Source organism: Oncorhynchus mykiss, chromosome 16, assembly GCF_013265735.2.
Source record: "Oncorhynchus mykiss isolate Arlee chromosome 16, USDA_OmykA_1.1, whole genome shotgun sequence".
In the NCBI taxonomy this organism is placed as follows: Eukaryota; Metazoa; Chordata; class Actinopteri; order Salmoniformes; family Salmonidae; genus Oncorhynchus; species Oncorhynchus mykiss.
The window spans coordinates 52792162-52815814 of NC_048580.1; the positions used below are offsets into that span (position 1 = coordinate 52792162).

Sequence of the window (23653 nt, forward strand, 5' to 3'; positions counted from 1 at the left end):
TATGGAATTCTGACCCTGAGAAACCCTCCTCTCACACACGCACACATACACGTTCTCCCTCACACACGTACACACATATAAGTGACATTGAGGGCCCACCCAGCGAGGGAGGAAAGGTCAGAACAAAACTATCACGATGGGTTCTAAAAGGAGATGAACTGTGTGGGGGGCTGATCTCATGCAGTGACAGTGAGGGAGTAGGAGTGTGTGCGTGCATGTAGTTGTAGTCGGTTGTGAAACAGTGGCAAAGAGGTTGTGTTCCTAGGCAGTCCCAGGGCTTCTTACAGAGGGCAGCAGGAAGAGCCAGTGATAGTGGGCCATCATCCATCACTGGGACGAACAAGAGGCTGTTTATAAACACACAATACTGGGAATGTCTTAATGAGCCTGCTCTCTCTCACTGCAGGGCCAGAGCCCACACCATCACACACACATTCCCCTTCGCTCCGCATACTTCCTATATATCCCTCTATGCTCTCTAGTTTAACATAATGCAATTCATTGAGGGATGTATCAACTATTGTTTAAGATTTAACCTTATGGAGTAGGCCAAAGCAAGGTGTGCATTTTCTCAGGAAAGTGAATCTACTTTGAGTGCCCCTTGTCTTCTTGAAAGACATCCATGGTATCTAAAATCCTTATCCACCTCATACAATGTTTCTGATATTGGGTCCTAAGCAAGGTAATGTGCATGAATGAGTGACTGTCTCTTGATTGAGAGAGAAAGTTTGTGTGTGTGTGTGTGTGTGTGTGTGTGTGTGTGTGTGTGTGTGTGTGTGTGTGTGTGTGTGTGTGTGTGTGTGTGTGTGTGTGTGTGTGTGTGTGTGTGTGTGTGTGTGTGTGTGTGTGTGTGTGTGTGTGTGTGTGTGTGTGTGTGTGTGTGTGTGTGGGCACGCGCGCGGGTGCGTGATTGTGATTGTGTACGAGTGCGTGTTTGGCAAGTGTAGAGGCTGAACTGCAGTCAACATTACAAATGTAAGGGGAGGAAAAATCAGGAGGCTATCAGAAGTCAGCACACGAGGAGAAGACCACCACTGGTGAGCTCATATCACTCTTTTTAATACATTTTACTCGATGAAGAGTATATTTATAATTTTATTTCAATTTGATCCGTTATTCAAACTCTACTATGGACTGTGTATTTGAAAACCGTAGTTTTACTATCATGTTCCTTGTTGATTGTTGCTGTGAAGTTGTCTTGTTGATGTGAAGAGGCTTAGCTGTCCTACTTCTCCTGAGTAACCTGCTACCTGATAGATGAAGTGCCAAGGTGCCATAGTGCATCTTATCTTACAGACTTACAAAGAGATTTAAGAAGTTTTAACAGTGTGCTTTGGAAGGGTAATTTACTCCAACTAAGTCTTAATTTAAAAAAATACATTATTGATGCACGCATTAAGGAACTGACATTGGATAGGTTCGAGAGGTTTGGTGGTTACACTTGGACTTTTACAAATATTTTTGCCACAATGCCGAGCCAGTGTTTTGACTTGACTCTGTGTCCGTTTAGTCATGACAACAGTATCCTAACTCGTTTGTAAATGTTTTTAAGACCTGCTGTTACAAACAAGTAATGGATAAGGAAAATTAAGTTGGTAGGCTTGCATCTACAGTACAGTAAGGGGGAAAAACAAAAATCTTGATTCTATGGAATCCATTTGAGAGAGAAACATTTTCTGAAAACTGCATTTGTACTATGCTCAAGCGTTCTAAAGCAACAACAGATAAGCTGAAATCAAAGACTTTCATTGTGTATATTATGTTAGTATGTTCAGTATGTTCAGAGTTCCGGCGCCGACAGAGATGGCCGCCTCGCTTTGCGTTCCTAGAATGTATTTCTAAAACAGATTATAAACTGTTTGGATCTAGTTAGGGCGATAACTTCAAGAGGTGAAAATGTGATGTACTAAGCAAGCATTTATGTTCCTTTTGACATTTCACAACAACGGTCTAGTCAATTCGCATTAACTGTAGTAACATTTAGAGTATTTACAAGTATTTACAAATCATGTGATCTATTTTAGCACTGGACTTTAACCACAAATCCATCCCCTGGCCCTCCCTGCAAGGCCACTCTAATCTAAGCGTCAGTTTCCTGTTTAAATCAGTAAACACTGTGCTATCTGAGTCAGGCTACCAGCAAACAGTGTGCAGTGATAAAGAGCCAAGCTGGGAAGACGTACTAGAGGTTTAGAGAAAGAGAGATATTTATTGTGTGCTTACAGCCTTCAGTCCAAACGTTGAGTGAATCAAGGGTCATGTGTTTATCCCACCCTTACCCTCCTCCTCCAGAATGATTCCCTTGGGGATGTACATGCTCAGGCCCTTGTCCAACAGTGACAACTGGGCCACACTAGAAGATCCATGGCCACATGTATACACTCCAAGAAATTGTCCCCATCACTCATTATGAAGAGGGAAATGAATGAATGCGCAGCCACATCCACTGTAGTGTATGCGTTCCCTCCGTTATCATGCTCTCTCACTCTCTTGGAGGGTACAGTATAAGGGGTAGCAAGCTTTGTGAAGACATGACTAATGCAACAGTACACGTGACAGGGGAATATGACAACAGAAGCCTCTCCTGGGATTTGTTAAGGTAATTGTACAATGACAAAGAAATTCAAACAAATGTAATAATGACATTAGGGTATTTGGGATTTCTTTCAATCGGGGACCTTAGCTAGTCAGTTGTGCCTAGGTACCAGATGGAGTGAGATTAGTTGGATCCAAAGACGACACAATGTTAATTTGAGGTTGCTTTGTTTGCTTCAAAGGTAGCAGAGCACCACTCTGGAAATGTGAAGTGTTTCAAGACTATGTTGTTCCAAACAATATGTCCAAAAAATTGGCTAAATCGAAAAGGGTGCTTTGAGATATTCATATTCATATTTTTTTATGATTAATAAATCAATGTGATTTTATTTCAGAATCTAGACATACTCCATATTTTAGAGCACATTATAAAGTTATAAAGAGGATAATGACACCAAGATGTTGTCTGTATCATCTGCGGTTCAGGGATCATACTGTCTTACAAGAGGCATGCATTGGTCTTAAAAGGGTTTTAAATATTTGTGGGCCTTCCTGGCTTGGAATGGCCCATTAGAGATGAACAGAGGACTGCATGCACGATCATGAATTAGTGAAGCATAACTAAATAGTCACCATAACTATTATCACTGTTAATACTCAATGTTATGCATGTGTGCATACTGTAAATGCATCCTACCTACGGTGTACCTTCTCCTTTGCACTGCTTGCTCAGCACAGACGCTCAGCACGTGGGGTAGATCATTGAATGAAATGCTGCTCGTTGGTCGGCTTGGTTCACAGACAGGCCAGTGTAATTTGACAGTTGAGGAATGGGGTCAGGGTGGGAAGGACACCATTAGTTTGCTAGAATCATGCTACATGTCAAACCCCATCAGGGAGAGGTTAGGGCAAATCTAGGGTCTTCTCTCTTTCGTCAGGGCTCGACATGACCCAGTCAACTTTGGAGGGGGGGGGGCGAGTTTCCTAAACTCAAAACCTGACTAGTGTCAAATATTAACTGCAACACAAACAGAGCAAACAGAATCCGAGTAAACACTCCCTGGGGGCCGCAAAGATGAGCTTTCACATACACTCTTACAACACACACACATACACATGTACACACATATCCACGTACATTTACTCTCAGACACATACACAACACACTCAGTCATTCACATGAACACATACACACTATTGTGTTCACATGCACACACGTACAACAAGCATGCAAACGGCTGTGCATGCACACCCACACACACACTACTTACCCAGGAAGAGTAACTACAGCATACTAATAGTATATGGTGTAGATGGGGAAGAGTATTAAAGGTATCAAGATCTTTCTGGAAAAAATAATAAATATTATAAAGACTGACCACTGGTCATGTCCAGTTATGTTGGTACAGAGACAAGATTGGGGTGAGTTGCCAGCTCCAGCTAACTCATTGATCCCACTCTGTGAACTCCTGGTCCGTGGTGGGGTGGGATCCATCCACCCATGCCAAACCTAAGCTCCCCACCAGGGACAGGCCCCCATATGACAGGACCTCTCTCTTTCCTCTGAACTCCAAGCCAGGACAGCTGTTTGGACTTGAGTCCAATCTCTCTCTTCTTCTCACACTCTCCTCTCTGTCCCTCGTCTCCCCCTGATGCCTCCCAAAGGAGCAGAGATCCATCGCACTGCCACAGACTTCAGCTGCACGCCTTCACTGTGGACAACAGTAACCTTTAGGTTTGCATCTCAGAGCGCAGCTTAAAATAGGCAATGATATCACAGCTAGGAGACTGAGGAGACCTGTCGTCAAGCATTGATATAAAGAAATGTTTGGAGAGTTGCAGATTCCTCAGGTGTGTGGTTCCCCGTATGTGTGTTGATAGATTAAGCGGGTGTTCCCAGAGACTGACTGTGGATCAGCTGTCCAGATGAGAGAGTGGAGTGAGTCGGAGATGACCATGTCTGCCGGTGGTTACCTCTCTGCCTCTGATGGGTATGGCATCACCGAGCCTCTGCAGTACTACGGTGAGGGACTCTTTTTATCTGGACTCTGCAATTATACTAAAGCAATCTAGTCCGATTTGATGGTGTGCTTATCCAAACACAATGTATACTTTGTAATTGTGTGGTGATGACCTAATCAAATCAAAATGTCATGATTATACATTTATATTTCATTTATATTATATGTTTATGCTGTTATCATTTTCTGTTATCATCATTTGTAGTGCCATAGGCCTGTAGATTAGAGGGGGAGACTTGCAAGAAGACATAAAGTCTGGGGTAACCTTATACATTTAGAAACAACTGTTTTTATTAAATAAATCTGAATGGAAAATACTTACAGGATAGCCTGCCACATTTCCAGTACACAGGATGTTAGCTAACAAAGAATTTGCATTGGAACTAGGGCCTATTTATAATGGTTGCAGTGGAGTGTTGTGACCTAACCCTAATTATGTGGCTTCTTCACATTGTGGTCCTCTCCTCTCCTGGCTGAGGGGTGGATATGATATGGCTAAATAATGGGGGGTAGCGTTAGTGTGCGTGGGACAGAGGGAGGGAGGCCTGGGTGTTTACATAGTGCTGAAACGGTTTACAAACAGAGATCACCACAGCGTTGTCACGCAAGCACATACTCAATACTGGCCTCCATCCTCGCCAGGACAGGAAACATCTGTGAGACGTAGAGGAAAGACGGGATGCGTGAGGAAAGTGGTGATGAAGACAAAGAGAGAGAGAAGGATAGAGGGGAGGAAAAATAGAGAGAGTCATGGTTCTAAAAGAGAAGGGGTGAGGCGGGTTGTGGCTGAGGATAGGGTGAGTGTTGTTGTTCAGAAAGGAAGGGTCATAGGTTGGATTCTAGAGGTCACTGTGGTGTTCAGTACATGTCAGGACATCTTATAAGAGCTCATAGCTATGGATGAATATCCAGGCTGATATGGTATGAAGACACTTGATGTGCACCTGAGTACAATGTAACTTATACATCCAGTAGTATTGATGCATTTTGAGAAGGGATGGACATTAATCATTCCATTTTTTTTGTGCTTAAAAGAAATAACCTCTCATTATTTAAGTTCTTATCTGAACTAATAAAACGCTAAGAGACTCAACTTATGGAAGTGGATCCTTCTGATCAGAGTGACTGATTTAGGGCTGATCTGTGACCAGTGGTGACACATGTTCCCTCTGTGGAGACGGGACTTGAATTTGCTAAATGCTTCACAACTCCACCGCCCCTCCCCCCGCTACGCTCATAAGACATCATCAGACACCGATCTACGCGGCAATAAAATACTGAATAAAACTCTATAAAAATATGTAAATGGTAAAATGCCCCTGTAACCTCTCAGCTGCATCCTGTTTCCACAGTCCAAACTGGTTCACAAGGTCTCGCTCTGACGTTGTTTTATTAAGTCCCATAGGACCAATAAAATACATTAAGTCATGCATGAATCCCGTAAGATGGTGGACAACGATCACATTCTTGTGATGCACTTTGACTTGAAACCAGTGTGACTGGTTTCAAGTTTAAGTGCCCCTGTGGGGCACTTAAACTTAACCGGTGGGTTCAGGATGAAAGCACCAAATCCATTTATTTTGTGTCATTTCCTCATCACACAGATGTGCTGGGGGACCCTTTGGGCTACCCTTTCCAGGAGCCAGACCTACAGGGCCTAGCCTTCAGCCAGCAGCAGTACAGCCCCATCAATGTGCAGTTCTCTGTCTACGGACCGACGTCCTCCCAGCCCTTCCACCCACCTTCCACCCACGCCTACAGCCCCCACTGCCTGGAGACTCCCTGTGAGCCCAGCCCGGAGCCCCAGTGTGGAAGCCTGGGGAAGGGGCGAGGTGGGGGAGGTTTGTCCCTGGTAAAGAGGACCAGGCTGGGTCCAGGAGGAAGGGTGAGGGGCCAGGATGAGCTGTGTGTGGTGTGTGGGGACAAAGCCTCTGGCTACCACTACAACGCCCTCACCTGTGAAGGCTGCAAAGGTAGGGGAGGCAGTGTTTTCGTCAATGTTTACAACAACATTTGGGTGGTCAACCGGAAAGTTTATCATAGAGCCCGTCACTTCCGGTATCTGTCTGAATATGGGGTTTGAATTTAAATGAAAAAACGTCTTTATCTGGATTGACTTGAATTGAAATGGACCCCAACTAGAGGTGGTGATACTCCTGTGTTTCAGGTTTCTTCCGAAGGAGTGTGACGAAGAAAGCAGTGTACCGGTGTAAAAGTGGCGGAGGCTGTGAGATGGACATGTACATGCGGAGAAAGTGCCAGGACTGCCGCCTGCAGAAATGTCGTGCTGTGGGCATGCTGGCTGAATGTGAGGGGAACATACCATATCAAAAAGGCTGTAGGGATATTTGAAACTGTATTTAGCTGAAAGCAATGTCAATCATTTGAAGAGAGGCAGAATAAGCTAACAATAAGATCTTGAATCTTGAATCTTCATATCTCCAATTTATAGCCAGGCGGACATAATTTAATTGCGAAGACAACCAAAATACCTTGTACAGGGATCCCTTGGAAAAATGTGTATGATCTCAATACCCTTGTGTAAATAAACAATAAGTAAATAAAATATATTTGCCTATGTGAGTCTGACAGAGGCAATTGTGTTGCCAGGTCTGCTGACGGAGGTGCAGTGCCAGTCCAAGAGGCTGAGGAAGGGGACCAAACACAGAGGAGGAGGGCCTGAGGAGGAGGAGAACATGGGGAGCAGGAGAGTCAGCTCCACCAGCAGGCTATCAGGACAGGTACATCACTTTCTCTTTTCCTCCTACATTCAAACCTTCTCATCTAGTTTTCTGACCTTTCGCCATTGTGCTACATTTCTTGGATATTCTGAACGGCAAGGACATTGTAGCTTGACACTTTTTGAAAGATACCCCAAGATCAAATATTCGAAGGGCCTAGAATAGTTACAGACCTTTGGATGATCATCTTGTCAGATGGATTGTATCAATGGAGAACCACAGATCTGTTCCTTACTTTTGTTCAAAGGTGGCCCTCTCCCAGATCACTTTCTTAGATTTCCTGTTTAAGTTCTGGGACCGTCAGGGGGATGTCCCAGATCAATTTATTTTAACATTGCATAGGTCTTTGGAATGGCCTCTTAATAGTAGGATGGACCAGCAACCTGTAACACTTTTGACTGATTTCTAATTGGGGTGCCCTGTAATACGACGCTGCTTATACTCCAAGTCTGTGTCAGAATGGTCCCACTGGACAAACAATGGTTGAATCAACGTTGTTTTTTCTTAATTTCAACCAAAACATTCAATGTGATGATGATAAATCAGCGTGGAAAACTGGGGCTTATTTATTACGGAAACAGTTTACCGTTAAGAACCCAACAGAAGCCAATAGAGCAAAACAAGAGTTTATATTAGACAATTCAGGTAGGTCCCTCTCCGTTTCGTTCCTTTTGCTTCTGTTTAAGAAACGTTTTGCAACAGACTCGGCATAATGTATACGCCCCAGATTGGATTTGCCAAAGTTCCTCAGCGTAAGGGAATTTCCTAAATCCAATGACAAGGTGACGTATTTTTTTTTACAACTCATCCAAATGTAAATCAAAACTAGACGTTGAACTGACGTCTGTGCCCCGTGTGTTGTAATTTCACTCAGCCATCAAATTATCTGTTTGTAATGATTTTTTTCCTGTAACAGGTAGTGTCTGCAAATTTGTCAGTAGAACAGAAGCATGTGCTGGACAGGATGGTGGAGGCTCATCGGCAGTACAGTGCGCAGGACACTACACACTGTAGGGTGGGTCGCTGATAAGAATAGTAATTCTGTTGTCTGTGGATTGAGATTTTAAAGATATGTTGTAATTTTTCTACTAATCTCATTCAGAGCTTATTCAGGCAGTTTTTTTCTGCAGGTGTTTGAGTGGACTTGTACGGAGGTAGGTGGAGACAGACTAACAGACATGGCATGCCCTCCCTCTCAGAGGCTGCTGCAGTTCGCCAAGAGTGTACCTGGTGAGTTGGGCCACACCTCATACATAAGCTTTCTCTCCTTTCTTGTTTCTGCAGTGATATGGAAAGCATATACCTGCTAAGCTTACACCATGTTGCTTTCACCTACCATATGTTTTCATATCAAAACCAAAATGAAAAGGGTTCCCGAGTGGCGTGGCGGTCTAAGGCACTGCAGCTCAGTGCTAGAGTCGTCACTACAGACCCTGGTTCAATTCCAGGCTGTGTCACAACCGGCAGTGATTAGGAGTCCCATAGGGCGGTGCACAATTTGACCAGCGTTGTTAGGGTTTGGCCGAGGTAGGCCGTCATTGTAAATAAGAATTTGTTCATAACTGACTGGCCCAATTAAATAAATAAAAAATAAAAACAGCCCTGTTTCTCTCTCTGAGGCCACTCTGATACCTCCTGTCGTGTAAACTAATCTAGTGTCTGGTGTCTATGTAGGCTTTGAGCTCTTGGACTGCTCGGACCAGACCACCCTCCTCTCTAGTTCATCTGTGGAAGTCATGTTTCTGCTATCAGCTCAGCAGTTCACCCAGAACCCAGCAGCCTCTAGCCCAGGTATTGACACCACCACACCAACATGAGGCTTGTGGGTGTCTGACTCATTTGTCCTGGCTCCATTTCAGCACGCTACACAGTACAATTACAAGAGTTCATTTAACTCCCATGGGGTCACATTCAACACCATTTGGGGGTTAATGGGTCCAACCACATTTTTTGTTAAAACCAACCTGGTCATGGGGTAGATTACAATTTTTTTTGAACATATACACTAAATAGAGTACATATCCAATCACATTAAACTCTCAGAGTTGATTAAATGTAACTACATGCCATTTCACACTTGTATGTGTTTTAAATTAACAATCAACTCCATCAGAGTACATTACTCTAGCAGTTCACTACCTTTTACTGTAGGGTGTAAAGCCTTATTTGCATATTTCCCAGTGTGCCTTTTGAGTAAATGATTACGTAATGCTGGCTTGCTAAGTGATGTCTAGTGATCTCTAGCGAGGCTATCCAACAATTTGATATTTTCATCACCCGCAACCTGCATTCAGAATGATTATCAGAGTAAAGACTGAGTATATTGAGAACACCTAGATCACCTAAACTGGAATAACCATCTCAGTAACCTCTTACGGATTAGATTTGTTTAGAAAAATGTAAGTTATATATCTTTGTGTAGCATAAGATCAATAACAATCAAAGTACATGCGAAAACACAGATATTGAAACAAATAATTCAAAAAATCCCCCCCCTGTGAGAGTTAAAACTTTAACACAGTGAATAAAGCACTTCTTGCACTGTACTCCAAAGCAATGTAAGGGGGCTGTGGATCCTCCATAGATATCAATCCATCTCTCTGGTTACTCTTAAGGAAGTTAAAAGTACACATCCAAATGAACACCAGTTATCACTCCAGGGAGCCAAATCACTCTGTTGAGGGTTAAGATAACTCCAGTGAACACTATGATTCCAACTCTCCTTGATTTACTGTGTACTGAAAAGGTAGGAGCTAGGGAAGGAAATGGAACCGGGCCGATTATGCCAGAGAGCTCATTGTTTTATTTTATTTTACAAGCACTACAACCTTTCAACATCTCAACTCATCATTGGCTGAAAACCTTAGAGTCCAAGGAAAACATTCATAGTGGGACCGGCCCTGTAAATTCAGGTAAGGCACACTGTCCTATCTAAATAGTGTACTCACCACCATAGTATCCCATCTTATGAGCTTTATTTACAGTACTATTTGAAGAGAGGTTCAAGTTAAAGGGATAGTTTATTTGACATGTTATCTTATTTTCCACTAGTATTGTTACAGACTTTAAAAATCCTAGTCCGAGAATCTGGACTTTGATAAATAACAGGCAAAAAAACTAAAAACTGTTTGCATGAAACCACAACACCCCAGGTGTGTCGAAAATATGCTAAAACTTCAAAATAGTGAACTATCCCTTTAAAGATATTAAAATGAAGCAAGCGTACAGTGAAAAATAAGGGAAATTGGGTTTTGTACTGTTTCCATGCATCTTTGTGCAGGAGTCAATGAGGACTTGCTAGGACCGGTGCTCAACTTCTTCCACAGCATGGCTGCATTGGGGGTGACGGAGGCTGAATATGCCCTGCTCACTGCTACAGCACTGCTATGCTCAGGTGACTGGCTCTCTATGCCTGACACACTACTGTATGAAAGGCTAAATGTATTTGTTAATTTATTTTAAATACTATTACACAAGATGTTTAGTTGATAAAGACACACTCTTTATTGACTTATCATTTTCCTCCAAGCGTGTCTGAACATCTCCTCTAGCTTGGCCAGATAGTGACGACCAACTCTATGTCGTTCTGTCATCTGGCTCTGTTAGCAGACGAAGCGTCGCTGCGGGCGGTGGTGTGTGTGGAGAGCTTACAGGAGCTGACCATGGAGCTGCTGTCCAGGGTGTGCGGAGCCCGGTATGGAGCCCAGGGCCCTCAGGGAGCCCAGCGCTTCGCTCGCCTGCTGGGGAGACTCACAGAACTGCGCACGCTACGACACAACCACCTCACCCTGCTCCGACAGCAGCTCTGGGACAGTCAGCCTTGAGACAGACACTGAGTACGAAGAACAGAGATAGAACAGAGAGACAGAGACACAAACAAATGGTTTAAATAATCTACATTTTGCTTAATGTTCAATGATTTATCAAGTTTGTACCAAACAATTTAAGGTAACACTATGTTATGTTAATAAGGAAAAATACCAATACCATTCTTCTAAGTGATTGGTTTCTACTGTAAAGTTTGAATCACCGACCGGTGTTAAACCAAAGTGAGTTTTGTTATATGGAGAGCACAGATTAAGGTATTAAAAAAGTATTTTATCATACCTTGGCAGTCATCCTATTTGTGTTGTTTTCATGGTGAAGTGGAATCAACCACCTGGTCATTATACTGCCACACAGTGCTCTGGTAGGTCTGTTACACAGTGTTCTCTTGGAGTTTAAAGAGGAAGTTTGTTCAAATATAAATGTTTATGATTTTACACTTACCTGGGATGTTTCGGGTTGACAGTAGTAGCTTGGCAGACTAGTGCAAAACAGCATTGGTATCAATTGTGGCTCACATCAGAAAAAATGTTAATACACCGTACAGATACCTCAGTTGTCCAACTTCTATTGTAACCACATCACTCCCTACAAACATACACTGTGATATAAGGAATTATTTCTCATGGTTGCTGAAATATAAACTTTCAGACGGCTTTAATAAGTGCTCCACAAAGCTGGGAGACATCCTATTTGCAACATTCAAAAAACTAAAATGTTCTTAAAACGATGTAGTGTAGAAGCGTAGGTGAAGCGTAAAGGTAAAGATGTATTCAATGGATATTGTTCTGATATCTATCTGTGCCCCTGTGAAAAAGCTGTCACTACTGATCACAGTTGACAGCAGTAAAGCATAGTCGAGTAGAAATGCATAAAACATACACACTGATGTTGTTTGATAGATTCTAAAGTGCATAAAGTAATCATTTCCTTTTCATTTTGTGTTATGAAAAACAAAAGTAAAGAGAATGAACAGGGATTAATAAAATAATCACTTAAATAAATTCCTTTAATCTTTATGCGCAACTTAAAATATTTTGAATACTCAGTTAAGTTGTCCCCTCTGTTCATGGTAGTGTCCAAATGAATAACTTAATTCAAGACATATCTACATGAAGAGAAGAACCAAAACCATGAGTACTACTTTTAATTTGTGACTTTGTTTTAATAGCAGATGTACTATATTGTTACCTTTTTGTGTTTTGAAGTTGTTGTATGTGTTTATAAATGTATTTCTATAGTTATATTTCTTTTTTTCTTTTTCAAGACATACACAACACATGTAAACACAGAAAAGGAAAAGAAGGACATGACCAGAAGGAGTATATAAAAACAGAAACACAAGGAGACAAATACAGCAGTTAAGCAAACAAACAATACATACAAACATACATCATACATACATACATGGATAGATAAAGCTAATCAATGAAGCGTCATTAACTGGAATATAATAATTGTAGTAGTAATTGCAGTAGTAATAACAACAGTAATAATTTGGACAATAATATTTTTAAAAAGCCGAATGAATTAACCCCATTCCACTTTCCATTGAGTCTTTCATCATTTCAACCAAAAGGAAAATAATCAATTCCAGTTCATTCTTGTCTCTACTACACCAATCACTCCTCTATTGCGTGCCTAGATATACATTTCAAAAGTGTCTTTATCAGAGTCTGGTGGGGTTAGCATCGTTGGACTGTGGAGCTTTTTGAGAGGATTTGAGAGTGCTTTGAAGCAGAGAGTGAGGCTAAAAGCAGTGGCTGTGGGGGGAAAGGTCGGGCAATGAAACAATCCATAAAACCATTGGTCTATACAATGTCATTTCCAGGTAATACTTTCTCTTTCCGTGTCCAGTTCATCTTCATTCCCTCTTTGTTGGGTTACATCCATGTCCATCAAAGTCATTGGTGTTTCCTCTCCCTTCTTATCAACCATGTCCCCAGATCGTAGTTATAAACAGGTCTCCACGTTGTGCAATGGGCTGGCGGGGCGGCAGAGAGAAGCAGCTGGTAGTCTTGCATCTTTTGGGGTCAGATGATCTCCGTTCTCAGCAGCAGCAGTGGCGTTGTTGTTGCAGTTGAGTGTAACGGGGAGGCTCTGCTGGCGGTAGGGGGCAGGGCGGGAGGCAGAGCGGTGGCGAGAGGGTGGCTGAGGGGGCTTGGCAAGGGGAGGAGCTTGGCGAAGAGCCAGGCGAACGTTGTTGCAGTCTGAGCGCTCTGATTCTTCGGTTTCAATGTCTGTCTCGTCAATCAAGGGGATGTTGTGGACCGAGTCATTGATGAGAAATTCCGGGTGTGCCATGAAGTCGTGGATGGAGTTCTTGGATTCCGGCTTCTCAATGCCATCATAAAGTGGACTACGGAATGCTTTCACCACTTGGATCTATGTTGAGTTTGGTATAATAATGGTCATACAAGGGGGAAAATGCGGAACGGAAAAGGGAATAGATGGGACAAACAAGTGGAGAGAGATTTAGTATTTAAAAAGCGTCACAGTGGCAGATGTATCTGACTAAACTTACCTGAAAAAGTTGTTATGAAAAGATACAACTTTTGATTCTTCTGAAAATTCCACTTAATGTTAGTTAAATTCTTAGTCAAAAGTTTTATTGTTGTAGGTTTGCCTGGGTGTGGGCAGGTGTGCTTCTTTCTGTCCATTGAGGTAATTCCTAGATATTATTTTTGTCCATTTAGGGCAAAACTCGGTCCCTCCCCCCAGGACCCTCCCCCCAGGACCGAGTTTGGGAAACCCTGATTTATGGAATCCCTTTTGTTCAGGAGCATGCCCAGAGGCAACATTTCTGTACAGTCTCTTTAAAGGCAATCAATTACCTATGAATTGAAATGCCTCACTGACCGGATTAATCCTACTGTATTTGTACAATATGTACATGTCCGTCTGGGAATACTCTGTAACTTTAAAGCAATTTAGGGGAAGTAAAACAAATGAAAAGGTAACTTAAATAATGAAAGATCAAAGTTGCTGTTGTCAGTTCAATATAAGACATTTTAAATGTATCAAATACTCATTGATGGATGTACAACCTTGTCTGACACACGCACACGCACACGCGCACACACAAATATAGAAACCTTTTTGTACAGAGCTATAAAACGTACAGGTGAAACAACTAGAACACAGAGCATGGGATTGAGACCAGTTTGCAAACCAAACAACCACTGACATGCTGACAGGCTGATCATGTGAGAGCCTCGTTTACTGCCATGCTGTACAAAAAAAAAACACATTCAATGTGGTCGTGCATGAGATTGTCTTGATGCAGAAGAAAATGCTTATGGGCGCAGTTGGATGAGCTACTGTATCTACTGACTGTTGCAATGTCCAATGAGCCATAATGCTGCTTGCCACCAGTAAATCAAAGGGAAAATCATCCACAATACAGACCAGCCACAGTAATAACAGTGTATGTGAATTAATCAGTTCAACTTTTTTAAATAATTGTTGTGAGTGAATTGTACCTTTCTATTGAATATCTTGAACATGTGCTTTGTAAGTTGTTTTGGGTATATCTCAAGTCGGGTGTTTTTAGATTTAAGGACATTAATACAGTCAACCAGATCAGTACAAACATGTCAATATAGTAGACAATGGTTGTATTTCATAAGGCACAATAGTCACCACACTGGAATTGCAAGTGTTGTACAACAAACCTTTACCTCCAATGTCAGAACAAATGTATCAAAACTGTTCCTCATAGTCACATAATAAGCATGTGAAACATGTATGATATACCACCAGTTTTTCTGTGTCCAGCCACAACTTACACTCTTAGAAAAAACATTGCTATCTAGAACCTGAAAGGGTTCTTTGGCTGTCCTCATAGGAGAACCCTTTGAATAACCCATTTTGGTTCCAGGTAGAACCCTTTTAGGTCCAAGTAGAACCCTTTCCACGGAGGGCTCTACAAGGAACCCAAAAGAGTTTGACCTGGAACCAAAAAGGGTTCTCCTATGGGGACAGCCAAAGAACTCTTTTGGAACCCTTGTTTCTAAGAGTGTACCCCTGTCCCTGTACAAAAATAATCACAAATGACGGGTTATTCATCCACTCAAAGTCAGGACCCATTGACACAGAACTCAACATAGGTCTTAAAGGCATTATGGTGAAGTTGACTTTAATATTGTTAATGAGGAAAACATAAATAAGGTGTTCCTGCAATTGCTATGACTGGTCCTAAATTGTAAAGAGATGTGCATATTGTGAAGTATAATCAAATCATAATAATACATTCATTCCCACGGAGAATTTGATGTAGAGCAAATAAGTATGTGAACATGAATGCAATTATGTTGCGATGGACACTTCAGGCTGAATCCTAACTTGATACACTACATGACCAAAAGTATGTGGACACCTGCTCATCAAACATCTCATTCCAAAATCATGGGCATTAATATGGAGTTGACGCCCCTTTGCTACTATAACAGCCTCCACTCTTCTGGGAAAGCTTTCCATTAGATGTTGGAACATTGCTGCAGTGACTTGCTTCCATTCAGCCAGAAGAGCATCAGTGAGGTCGGGCACTGATGTTGGGCGATTAAGTCTGGCTTGCATTCCAATTCATTCCAAAGGTGTTCGATGGGGTTGAGGTTAAGGCTCTGTGCAGGCCAGTCAAGTTCTACCACACCGATCTCAACAAACTATTTCTGTATGGACCTTGCTTTGGGCATGGGGGCATTCTCATGCTGAAACAGGAAAGAGCCTTCCCCAAACTGTTGCCACAAAGTTGAAACCACAGAATCATCTAGAATGTCATTGTATGCTGTAGTGTAAAGATTTCCCTTCACTAGAACTAAGGGGCCTGAACCATGAAAAACAGCCCAGACCATTGTTCCTCCTCCAACAAACTTTACAGCTGGTACTATGCATTGGGGCGGGTAGTATTCTCCTGGCATACGCCAAACACAAATGAGTCCATCGGACTGACAGATGGCGAAGGCGTGATTCATCACTCCAGAGAATGTGTTTCTAATGCTCCAGAGTCCAATGGCGGCAAGCTTTATACCACTCCAGCCGACGCTTGGCATTGTGCATGATGATCTTAGGCTTGCATGTGGCTGCTCGGCCATGGAAACCCATTTTATGAAGCTCCCGATGAACAGTTATTGTGCTGAATTTGCTTCCAGAGGAAGTTTGGAACTCGGTACTGACTATTTTAACCAAGGTCAGACAATTTGTATGCGCTACGCGATTCAGCACTTGGCGGTGACGTTCTGTGAGTTTGCGTGGCCTACAATTTCGCTGAGCAGTTGTTGCTCCTAGACATTTCCACTTCACACTAACGCCACTTACAGGTGACCAGGGCAGCTCCAGCAGGGCATAAATGGGACGAACTCACTTGCTGGAAAAGTGGCATCCTATGACGGTGCTACTTTGAAAGTCACGGAGCTCTTCATTAAGGCCATTCTACTGCCAATGTTTGTCTATGAAGATTGCATGGCTGTGTGCTTGCTGTTATACACATGTCAGCAACGGGTGTGGCTGAAATAGCCAAATCCACTAATTTGAAGGGGTGTCCACATATTTTTGTATATATAGTGTACATGCAAGTAACCCTTGTTTAAATCATACGCTGATTTAAAAATAGGGATTCACGCGAAAGTCAGAGTTATGGATGAGCATTAGGAATTCTGTGTGCTCAGTGTACTGTACTTCAGCATGCACAAACAATAAGATTTGTTTGTTTACTTCCCCAGCAAGCACATCCAAAAAGGCCAACTTTTGTAGCAAGCACAACCAAAAAAATACCCATTCTACCTCTGAAAATGACCACAAAGATCTTGGACAAGAAGCGACATGACCCAATAACCATGTTGTGAAGAGGGAGTGAGGCAACACAGAGACAATGTTAAGGTTGACTTGTGCTAATTCTTTTTCTCTCCTAAGAGCTGTTTGTTTCCATTAAGTAAATGATTTAGAAAAACACATCATTCTTAGGTACCCTCTGAATGAATGTCCCCTTGCGGAAGTTGTAAACTTTCGAGTATAAGTCCCACAATGGTCAATACCAAACAGCTGTTGAAAATGAAATATTATTCAAGTCAATGTATTCACTTGGTTTCTTTGAAATGGGCCACCTAACTTTGAGAAGAAAATGAGAATGCCTGTTTTTTTGCGGTGGAGGTTGAATCCCATGGACGCTGCAGACGTATTGAATGACACTAGGGGAGGACAGACGGGTCTTAATGATAGTCAAGGTTGTGCTCAATTCATTTCCACTCGGTCAATTCAGGGAACAAAGAGGAAATTCAATTAATGAATTGGTAAAACAATTCTCAGTGAAGATAATGGACCATCCATCAATGTACATCAATGTACATTCCATTCCTGAATTGAATTCAGTTGAAATGATCCCAACCCTGACACAAAATTTAGGATTTTCTTCACGAGTCCTTAGGACAGGTGAGTGTGATTCATAGTCTTCATAAAGCCATGAGAAACTTAGGACAGGGGTAAAAACATAGAAACAGAAACATAGGACAAGGAAAACATACATTGTGGTAATAAACATATATAACAGACTCCTAATTTGGGAAGTGTGTTTGGAGTGTTGCACACGTATGGATCTCAAATTAGGATTCAGCCCATAGAGAGCTACCTATGATCACTAAACTGACAACCATACTGTCTGGAAAGTAGAGAACATTAAGGGGAAATGATACGTACCTATAAAGCTGAAGAGCAAAATAATAAGTAAAAGACCTTGCTTGGATCAACGCAAATTCCTTCTATAGTTAGAGTTAGAAGTTAGAGTTCCTACATTCAGATGTCTACTAATCTTCCTTATAGACAAGGTAATCTGGAGCTGTTTATAAATGAGACGAATAAATAAAGAAGTCCTTAATGGAAATGAGGCAAAATGCTGAACACTTGAGGGACTGTTTTTTTTATGTGGGTTGGTTGGATGAATGCATGGATATTGCATTAAACCAATTACACCACATGCATCCAAATTAACCTCCTTCAGATCAAAGGAAAGAAAAACCTCCAGATCACACCTTTTACACCCAAATACAATCTAGTCTGATGTGTAATCCTGTCTCTTGCATGGTTTACACCTTGCGCTAACATGTGGGTTTTGTGACCTGATCAATAGGATCCAATCACTATCTGATCAATGTTTGTCGTGTCTATACATGGTGAAAAATGTGTCTCTTATCCATCAACTGTGTCCACAATTTGACCAGATTTCCTGGTGCCTCCCTGTATGCTAATTATTTGACAAACATTCTTTCACAATAATATGAATTAATGTATTTTTTAAGATGATTACTGATGCTATAAGTCAATGGTGCTAGCGGTCAATGATTTTAGTGGCCGATATAATGATGATTTAAATGGTTTGACCATCCAGATCTGTTTACACTTGATTAATATACAGATACAATGGGTCCTTAACTACCACCGGAGGTGGTCAGGAAGATCTAATCACAATCAAATCACAATTAGTCTTTTAATCATCTACACCTGACAAAAAAAACACACAAAAAAGTAGGCATATGTTAGGAAATAGAAAGGAAATAAAAACGTCTTCCTTCACGAGATGCAGAACCTACAACAAGAGAGAACAAAAGAAACCAAGTAAAATGAGGGTAGTTATTTGTACAAAGCAACACTGCAGATCCTGATTTGGCAGTCTGATCGAACCTAGGGACAGAGAAATTGTTTTATTGGTAAGGTGACCAAAAACAGATATCTCAGAAATGTCACTGTTGCAGGTTATACTCGAAGGTTTACAACTTTCCAGAAGCGCACACACTGGAAAATAAATGTAACTATTTTTCTTTTGTGTGTCCCTTTTTACCTTGGTTTGTCATCTCAGAAATTGGCTGCGTCATTGTAATGCTCTGAATAAAATGTCGATCTCATTGAAAATAAGGAGCAGACAGACCGTCTTCTCTGGGCAGTTTGAAACACAATTGATCACAGACTGTGTCAAGCCAAACAAAGCAGCAAGATAAAGAAATAGATTACGGACAGGATTAAATCAGATGAAGGGTAACCCGTGTTAGCCGACAAACGCATGGCTCTTGTTCAGGCGGTTTTGGAGGTATAACTGGGAAATGAGCTGTCAAATTAGTGATGGTCATTGTCAAAAACCACCCCTTCTTTCCCTACCACATTAGTAGTTCAAAATGGTGATTTCATGTGTCGACTATATCAATGATAAAAATAATGACACTCAAATGTAAAATCATTCAAAGAAATTCATAGCCTACATTCTCCTTATTTGTGCATTAGAAAAGCATAAATTAGAAAACATTCAGGACTATAAAATCTTCACACATAAAAAATATAACAAAAAACAATTATATTCTTTATGCATTCATTAAATACTGCTGGCCAGATAATGATCATGTTTGAAGAAGTGAAGTAGTCTATATTGAATTACGAAGACAAACGAGTATGCAGCCTGACACTCTAACAAGAGTCATGCGGCTGTCGGCTAGCACGGTTCTGATTGAATCCTGGACTAAGATCATGAGGTAGTAGTGAAAAGGATGTAAAGAAATATTAAATTAACAACTAATACAACAACAAAAAGTCAAATGAAAAGGTCAGTGGGTCAGGCGCCTCAGTGTTGGCTCCCCCACTCCCCAACACACAAACACGGACATAGACAAACACACGTATCTTTGATGCTTAATTGTATTTCTGGGCAGGCAAAGGTGCATTTCAACATGCTCATTTTGATGATGGTGAGTGGACTGTTTTTTGTTGTGTGCCGTTAATGGATGGCAGAAACTCACTCCCAGGCGCACCAGTTGCATTGGCAGTGGAGAGAACTACGTGAGTGGGAGTAGAAATATTGGTTACGTCATGGAGTTGGCTGAGAACTGAGGAGCGACGTCGCGCAGCACCCTGAAAGGAACCACTTCTCTTGAAGGTACTCACTACCTCCATCTGTTGGAGAAGAGAGAGAGGATATTAAAGAGAGGACATGACAGTCGTGCAGTAACTCATGTCAGTTGGTAGGGGGCCCCGTGATGCATATCGGAGGGAACCAGCACACAGAATGAATCACGTTTAAAGGGATGGTATAGTGGAGTTTTGTAGTTTTGTAGAGGTCATGTTCCACTATGGAGGTATCAAAAGCCTGTATTAGATACAAAAAGGCATTTTAATAGACAAACCTAATCCAATTTAGACCTCTGTTTTTAATCAATGATGTTGCCCTCAAAATATGGACCAGTAATTTTTTTCTATGTCTCATCTAGATGTTGGTGTGTGTACAAGAAAGGCAACAATTACAACACTTGTAAAATATTTCATATACTTGTTTTTAGGATTGATTAACAATGAACAAAGGGTGCATAAAAAATAATGACAGAATCTGTAATAATAGCAATGACATGAGGAAGGAGAAAAAGTATTTTAGTGAGAAATCTGAACATGCAATGGAATCAAAATGACTCATCGGTTACAACAATATACATAACTATGTTTGTCCTATCGATAAATACAGTGCCTTCAGTAAGTATTCACACCCCTTGAAACTTTGTAACACAACACATTCTGTCGTGTTACAAAGTGGGATTAAAATGAATTTGATTGTAATGTTTTGTTTTCAATCTACACAAAATACTCTGTAATGTTAAAAGAGGAAGAAAATGTGAACATTTATACAAAATAAAACACTGAGTCAAGACATGTTAGAAACAACTTTGGCAGCAATTACAGCTGTGAGTCTTTTTGGGTAAGTCTTCAAGAGCATTGCACACCGGGATTGTACAATATTTACCCATTATTATTTTCCAAATTCTTCAAGCTATCTTAAGTTGGCTGTTGATAATTGCTAGACAGACATTTTAAGTCTTGCCATATATTTTCAAGCCGATTTAAGTCAAAACTGTAACTTGGCCACTCAACATTCAGACTTGGTTAGCAAGTCTCTTGGTTAGATTTGGCCTTGTGATTTAGGTTATTGTCCTGTTGAAAGGTGAATTTGTCTCCCAGTGTCCATTGTGTCCATTGGAAAGCAGACTGAACCAGGTTTTCCTATAGGATTTTGCCTGTGCTTAGCTGTTATTTTCAGGACTAAAAGTTTATTTCTTTACCACATTTACTTAAGTGTCTTGTTGCAAACATGATGCATGTTATGGAATATTTTTGATTCTATACAGGCTTCCTTCTTTTCCCAATTAGGTTAATATTCTGGCGTAACTACAATGTTGTTGATCCATCCTCAGTTTTCTCATATCACAACCATTAAACTCTGTAACTGTTTTTAAATCATCACTGGCCTTATGGTGAAATTCCTGAGCGGTTTTCTTCCTCTCCTGCAACTGGAAGGAAGGTTAGAAAGGATGCCTGTATCTTTGTAGTGACTGGGTGCCCTTCTTTGCAAGGCATTGGAAAACCTCCCTAGTCTTTGTGGTTGAATCTGTTCTTGAAAAATCATTACTAGATTGAGAGACCTTACAGTATGTGTGGGTTACAGAGCTGGGGTTAGTCATAAAAAATCATGTTAACCACTATTATTGAACATAATTGAGTCCATGCAACTTATGTGATTTGTTAAGTACAATGTTACTGTTGAATTTATTTAGGCTTCCATAACAAAGGGGTTGAATACTTATTGACTCAAGATATTTCAGCTTCTCATTTTTAATTAATACAAAAATATATATAAAACCAAAATTCCACTTTGACTTTATGTGTGTAGGGCAGATACACAAAATTCAAGCTGTAACACAAGAAAACGTGGAAAAAGTAAAGGGGTGTGAATATTTTCTGAAGGCTCTGTATAGGAAAACATCTTTGGTATCTGACAGAATGATCCAAAATCATTGTGTTTTAAATAAGATTTCATAAAATATAACTTTTTTGAGTGAGAATATTACATGCATGTTTTACTCTGTTCACATCACTGTGTTCATATCATATAAAAAAACAAGGAATTAATTGTGGTGAAATGAATTAAGGCATCAAAAGGTGAATAAAGAGAGACACAAATCAACAGAGATGAGTCGGGCAAGCAAAAAAGCCTCCTCTTCATAGGACAGTACATGCTACAGTACAGTACATACTACAGTACAGCCCTTGTTGGAGAAAGACAAGGGACAGGGAATTGTGGAGCCCAATGCACTGTACCTGAGTTTGAATGCGATTGAGGCCCCTGAACCAGAGGATCTGCCCTCGACGCAGCTCCCTCTCGGCATGGTCAATCTCTTGCTCATCATCTGCCATGTCATCATCAATCATCTCCTCCTTACCGAGCGCATGACCAGCCTCCTTCAGACAGGGCAGGCGGCTGGTGGGTACCGTGGTGATGAGCTGTTTGGGTCAGGGTCAGTGTTAGTTGACAAGGAGAAGAACACAACTTGTAAAACAAAGGGTTTCGGTCTGGTGGGTCTTACATGCTGACCAAACGTCTGCGTACGCCATCGTGCGCATGTTGATTTTGTCCACCCACACCAGACATGATCAGGACACGCAGGTTGAAATATCAAAATGAACTCTGAACCAACTATATTAATTTGGAGACAGGTGAAAAGTATTAAACATTTATGGCAATTTAGCTAGCTAGCTTGCTTTTGCTAGCTAACTTGTCCTGGGATATAAACATTGGGTTGTTATTTTACCTGAAATGCACAAGGTCCTCTACTCCAACAATGAATCTATAGATGAAAGGGTAAACCGAGTTAATTTCTAGGAATCTCTCCTCCTTCAGGCTTCTTCTTATTCTTTGGAATTTATATGGCGGTTGGCAACCAAATTTAAGGTGCATTACCACTACCAACTGGACTGGAGTTGTTTGTCTCAGTTCGTCTTTCAATCACCCACATGGGTATAGGCTCCTAAAAACCAATTAGGAGACGGGAGAGGCAGGACTTGCGTGTCCTGATCGCGTCTGGTGTGGGTGGACAAAATCAACATGCGTGCAGTCTGGTCAGCATGTTAGGCAGTCCTTCTTCTGTAAAAGCCAACTAAAGACTAGGTTATGGATATGTGGGTTTGTCTGTGTCAAAGACCTTAATTAGTTCTTGACACAAAACCACTGTAGAACCACAGTTTGGGTAACACATTTACACATGAACTCCAGCATAAGTACCTGTCCCCACAGCAGCTCTCCTACTCCCACGAGCAGACACCACAGCCACTGCTCCACATTGAGCGGTGTGCAGCTGAAAGGTTTCCCCCCAAACTGCACAATCACAAACTGTACAGAACAAGACACAGGATGAGAGAGATTTGATCCCAAAAAGTGGTTGCCATTGGTTAGCACAACATATCCTGTGCGACAATAATTAAGTAGTAATGATTATTAGGTACAGTATATGACATGGTTGAATAACGTTACTAGTATTGCTATAATGTAAAGCAGGGATGGGCAACTGGCGGCTAGTGGGCCGCATGCTCCTCTTTCAAAGCCCTCGGTACTCATGCGGGGTCTGAATTTACTGTTGCGAGTTAGAATAGCAGAGGGGTATGGATGTGGGCACGTAGACCTGTGAACAACTACAGCCCTTCATGATGAGTTCAGATTTGTTGTGGTCCTCACCC

The 23653-nt window shown here is 41.4% G+C and overlaps 2 protein-coding genes across 11 annotated transcripts in view; one reads left to right on the forward strand and one right to left on the reverse strand.

Moving 5' to 3' along the window:
* The first annotated feature begins 929 nt into the window (after positions 1-929).
* LOC110492260 (bile acid receptor) lies at positions 930-12366 on the forward strand. Of its 5 annotated transcripts, none has more exons than XM_021566433.2 (12): positions 958-1037; positions 4201-4270; positions 4417-4558; positions 6161-6529; positions 6724-6864; positions 7167-7297; positions 8214-8312; positions 8428-8527; positions 8972-9088; positions 10117-10209; positions 10578-10691; positions 10907-12366. In XM_021566433.2, the coding sequence occupies exons 3-12, from the start codon at positions 4462-4464 to the stop codon at positions 11119-11121; spliced, it is 1476 nt and encodes a 491-aa protein (XP_021422108.2). In that variant the 5' UTR covers positions 958-1037; positions 4201-4270; positions 4417-4461; the 3' UTR covers positions 11122-12366. The 5 variants fall into 5 exon arrangements, with proteins under 5 accessions (XP_021422104.2, XP_021422108.2, XP_021422109.2 ...); XM_021566434.2 differs by having other exon boundaries at positions 10827-11046; XM_021566428.2 differs by having other exon boundaries at positions 959-1037; positions 10904-12366.
* The window catches only part of LOC110491094 (plasma membrane calcium-transporting ATPase 3-like), a 32869-nt gene continuing 21479 nt past the window's right edge, over positions 12264-23653 (reverse strand). For 2 of the 6 annotated variants that reach the window (XM_036947219.1, XM_036947218.1), the window contains 4 exons: positions 23202-23309; positions 22241-22423; positions 19964-20050; positions 12264-13507 (listed from right to left, as the gene is read on the reverse strand). In XM_036947219.1, the coding sequence (XP_036803114.1) occupies positions 13076-13507; positions 19964-20050; positions 22241-22423; positions 23202-23309 (810 nt within the window). In that variant the 3' untranslated portion in view covers positions 12264-13075. Of the gene's footprint in view, positions 13508-19896; positions 20051-22240; positions 22424-23201; positions 23310-23653 lie in introns of all 6 variants that reach the window. The other 4 variants (XM_036947222.1, XM_036947223.1, XM_036947220.1 and 1 more) reach the window with 2 other exon arrangements.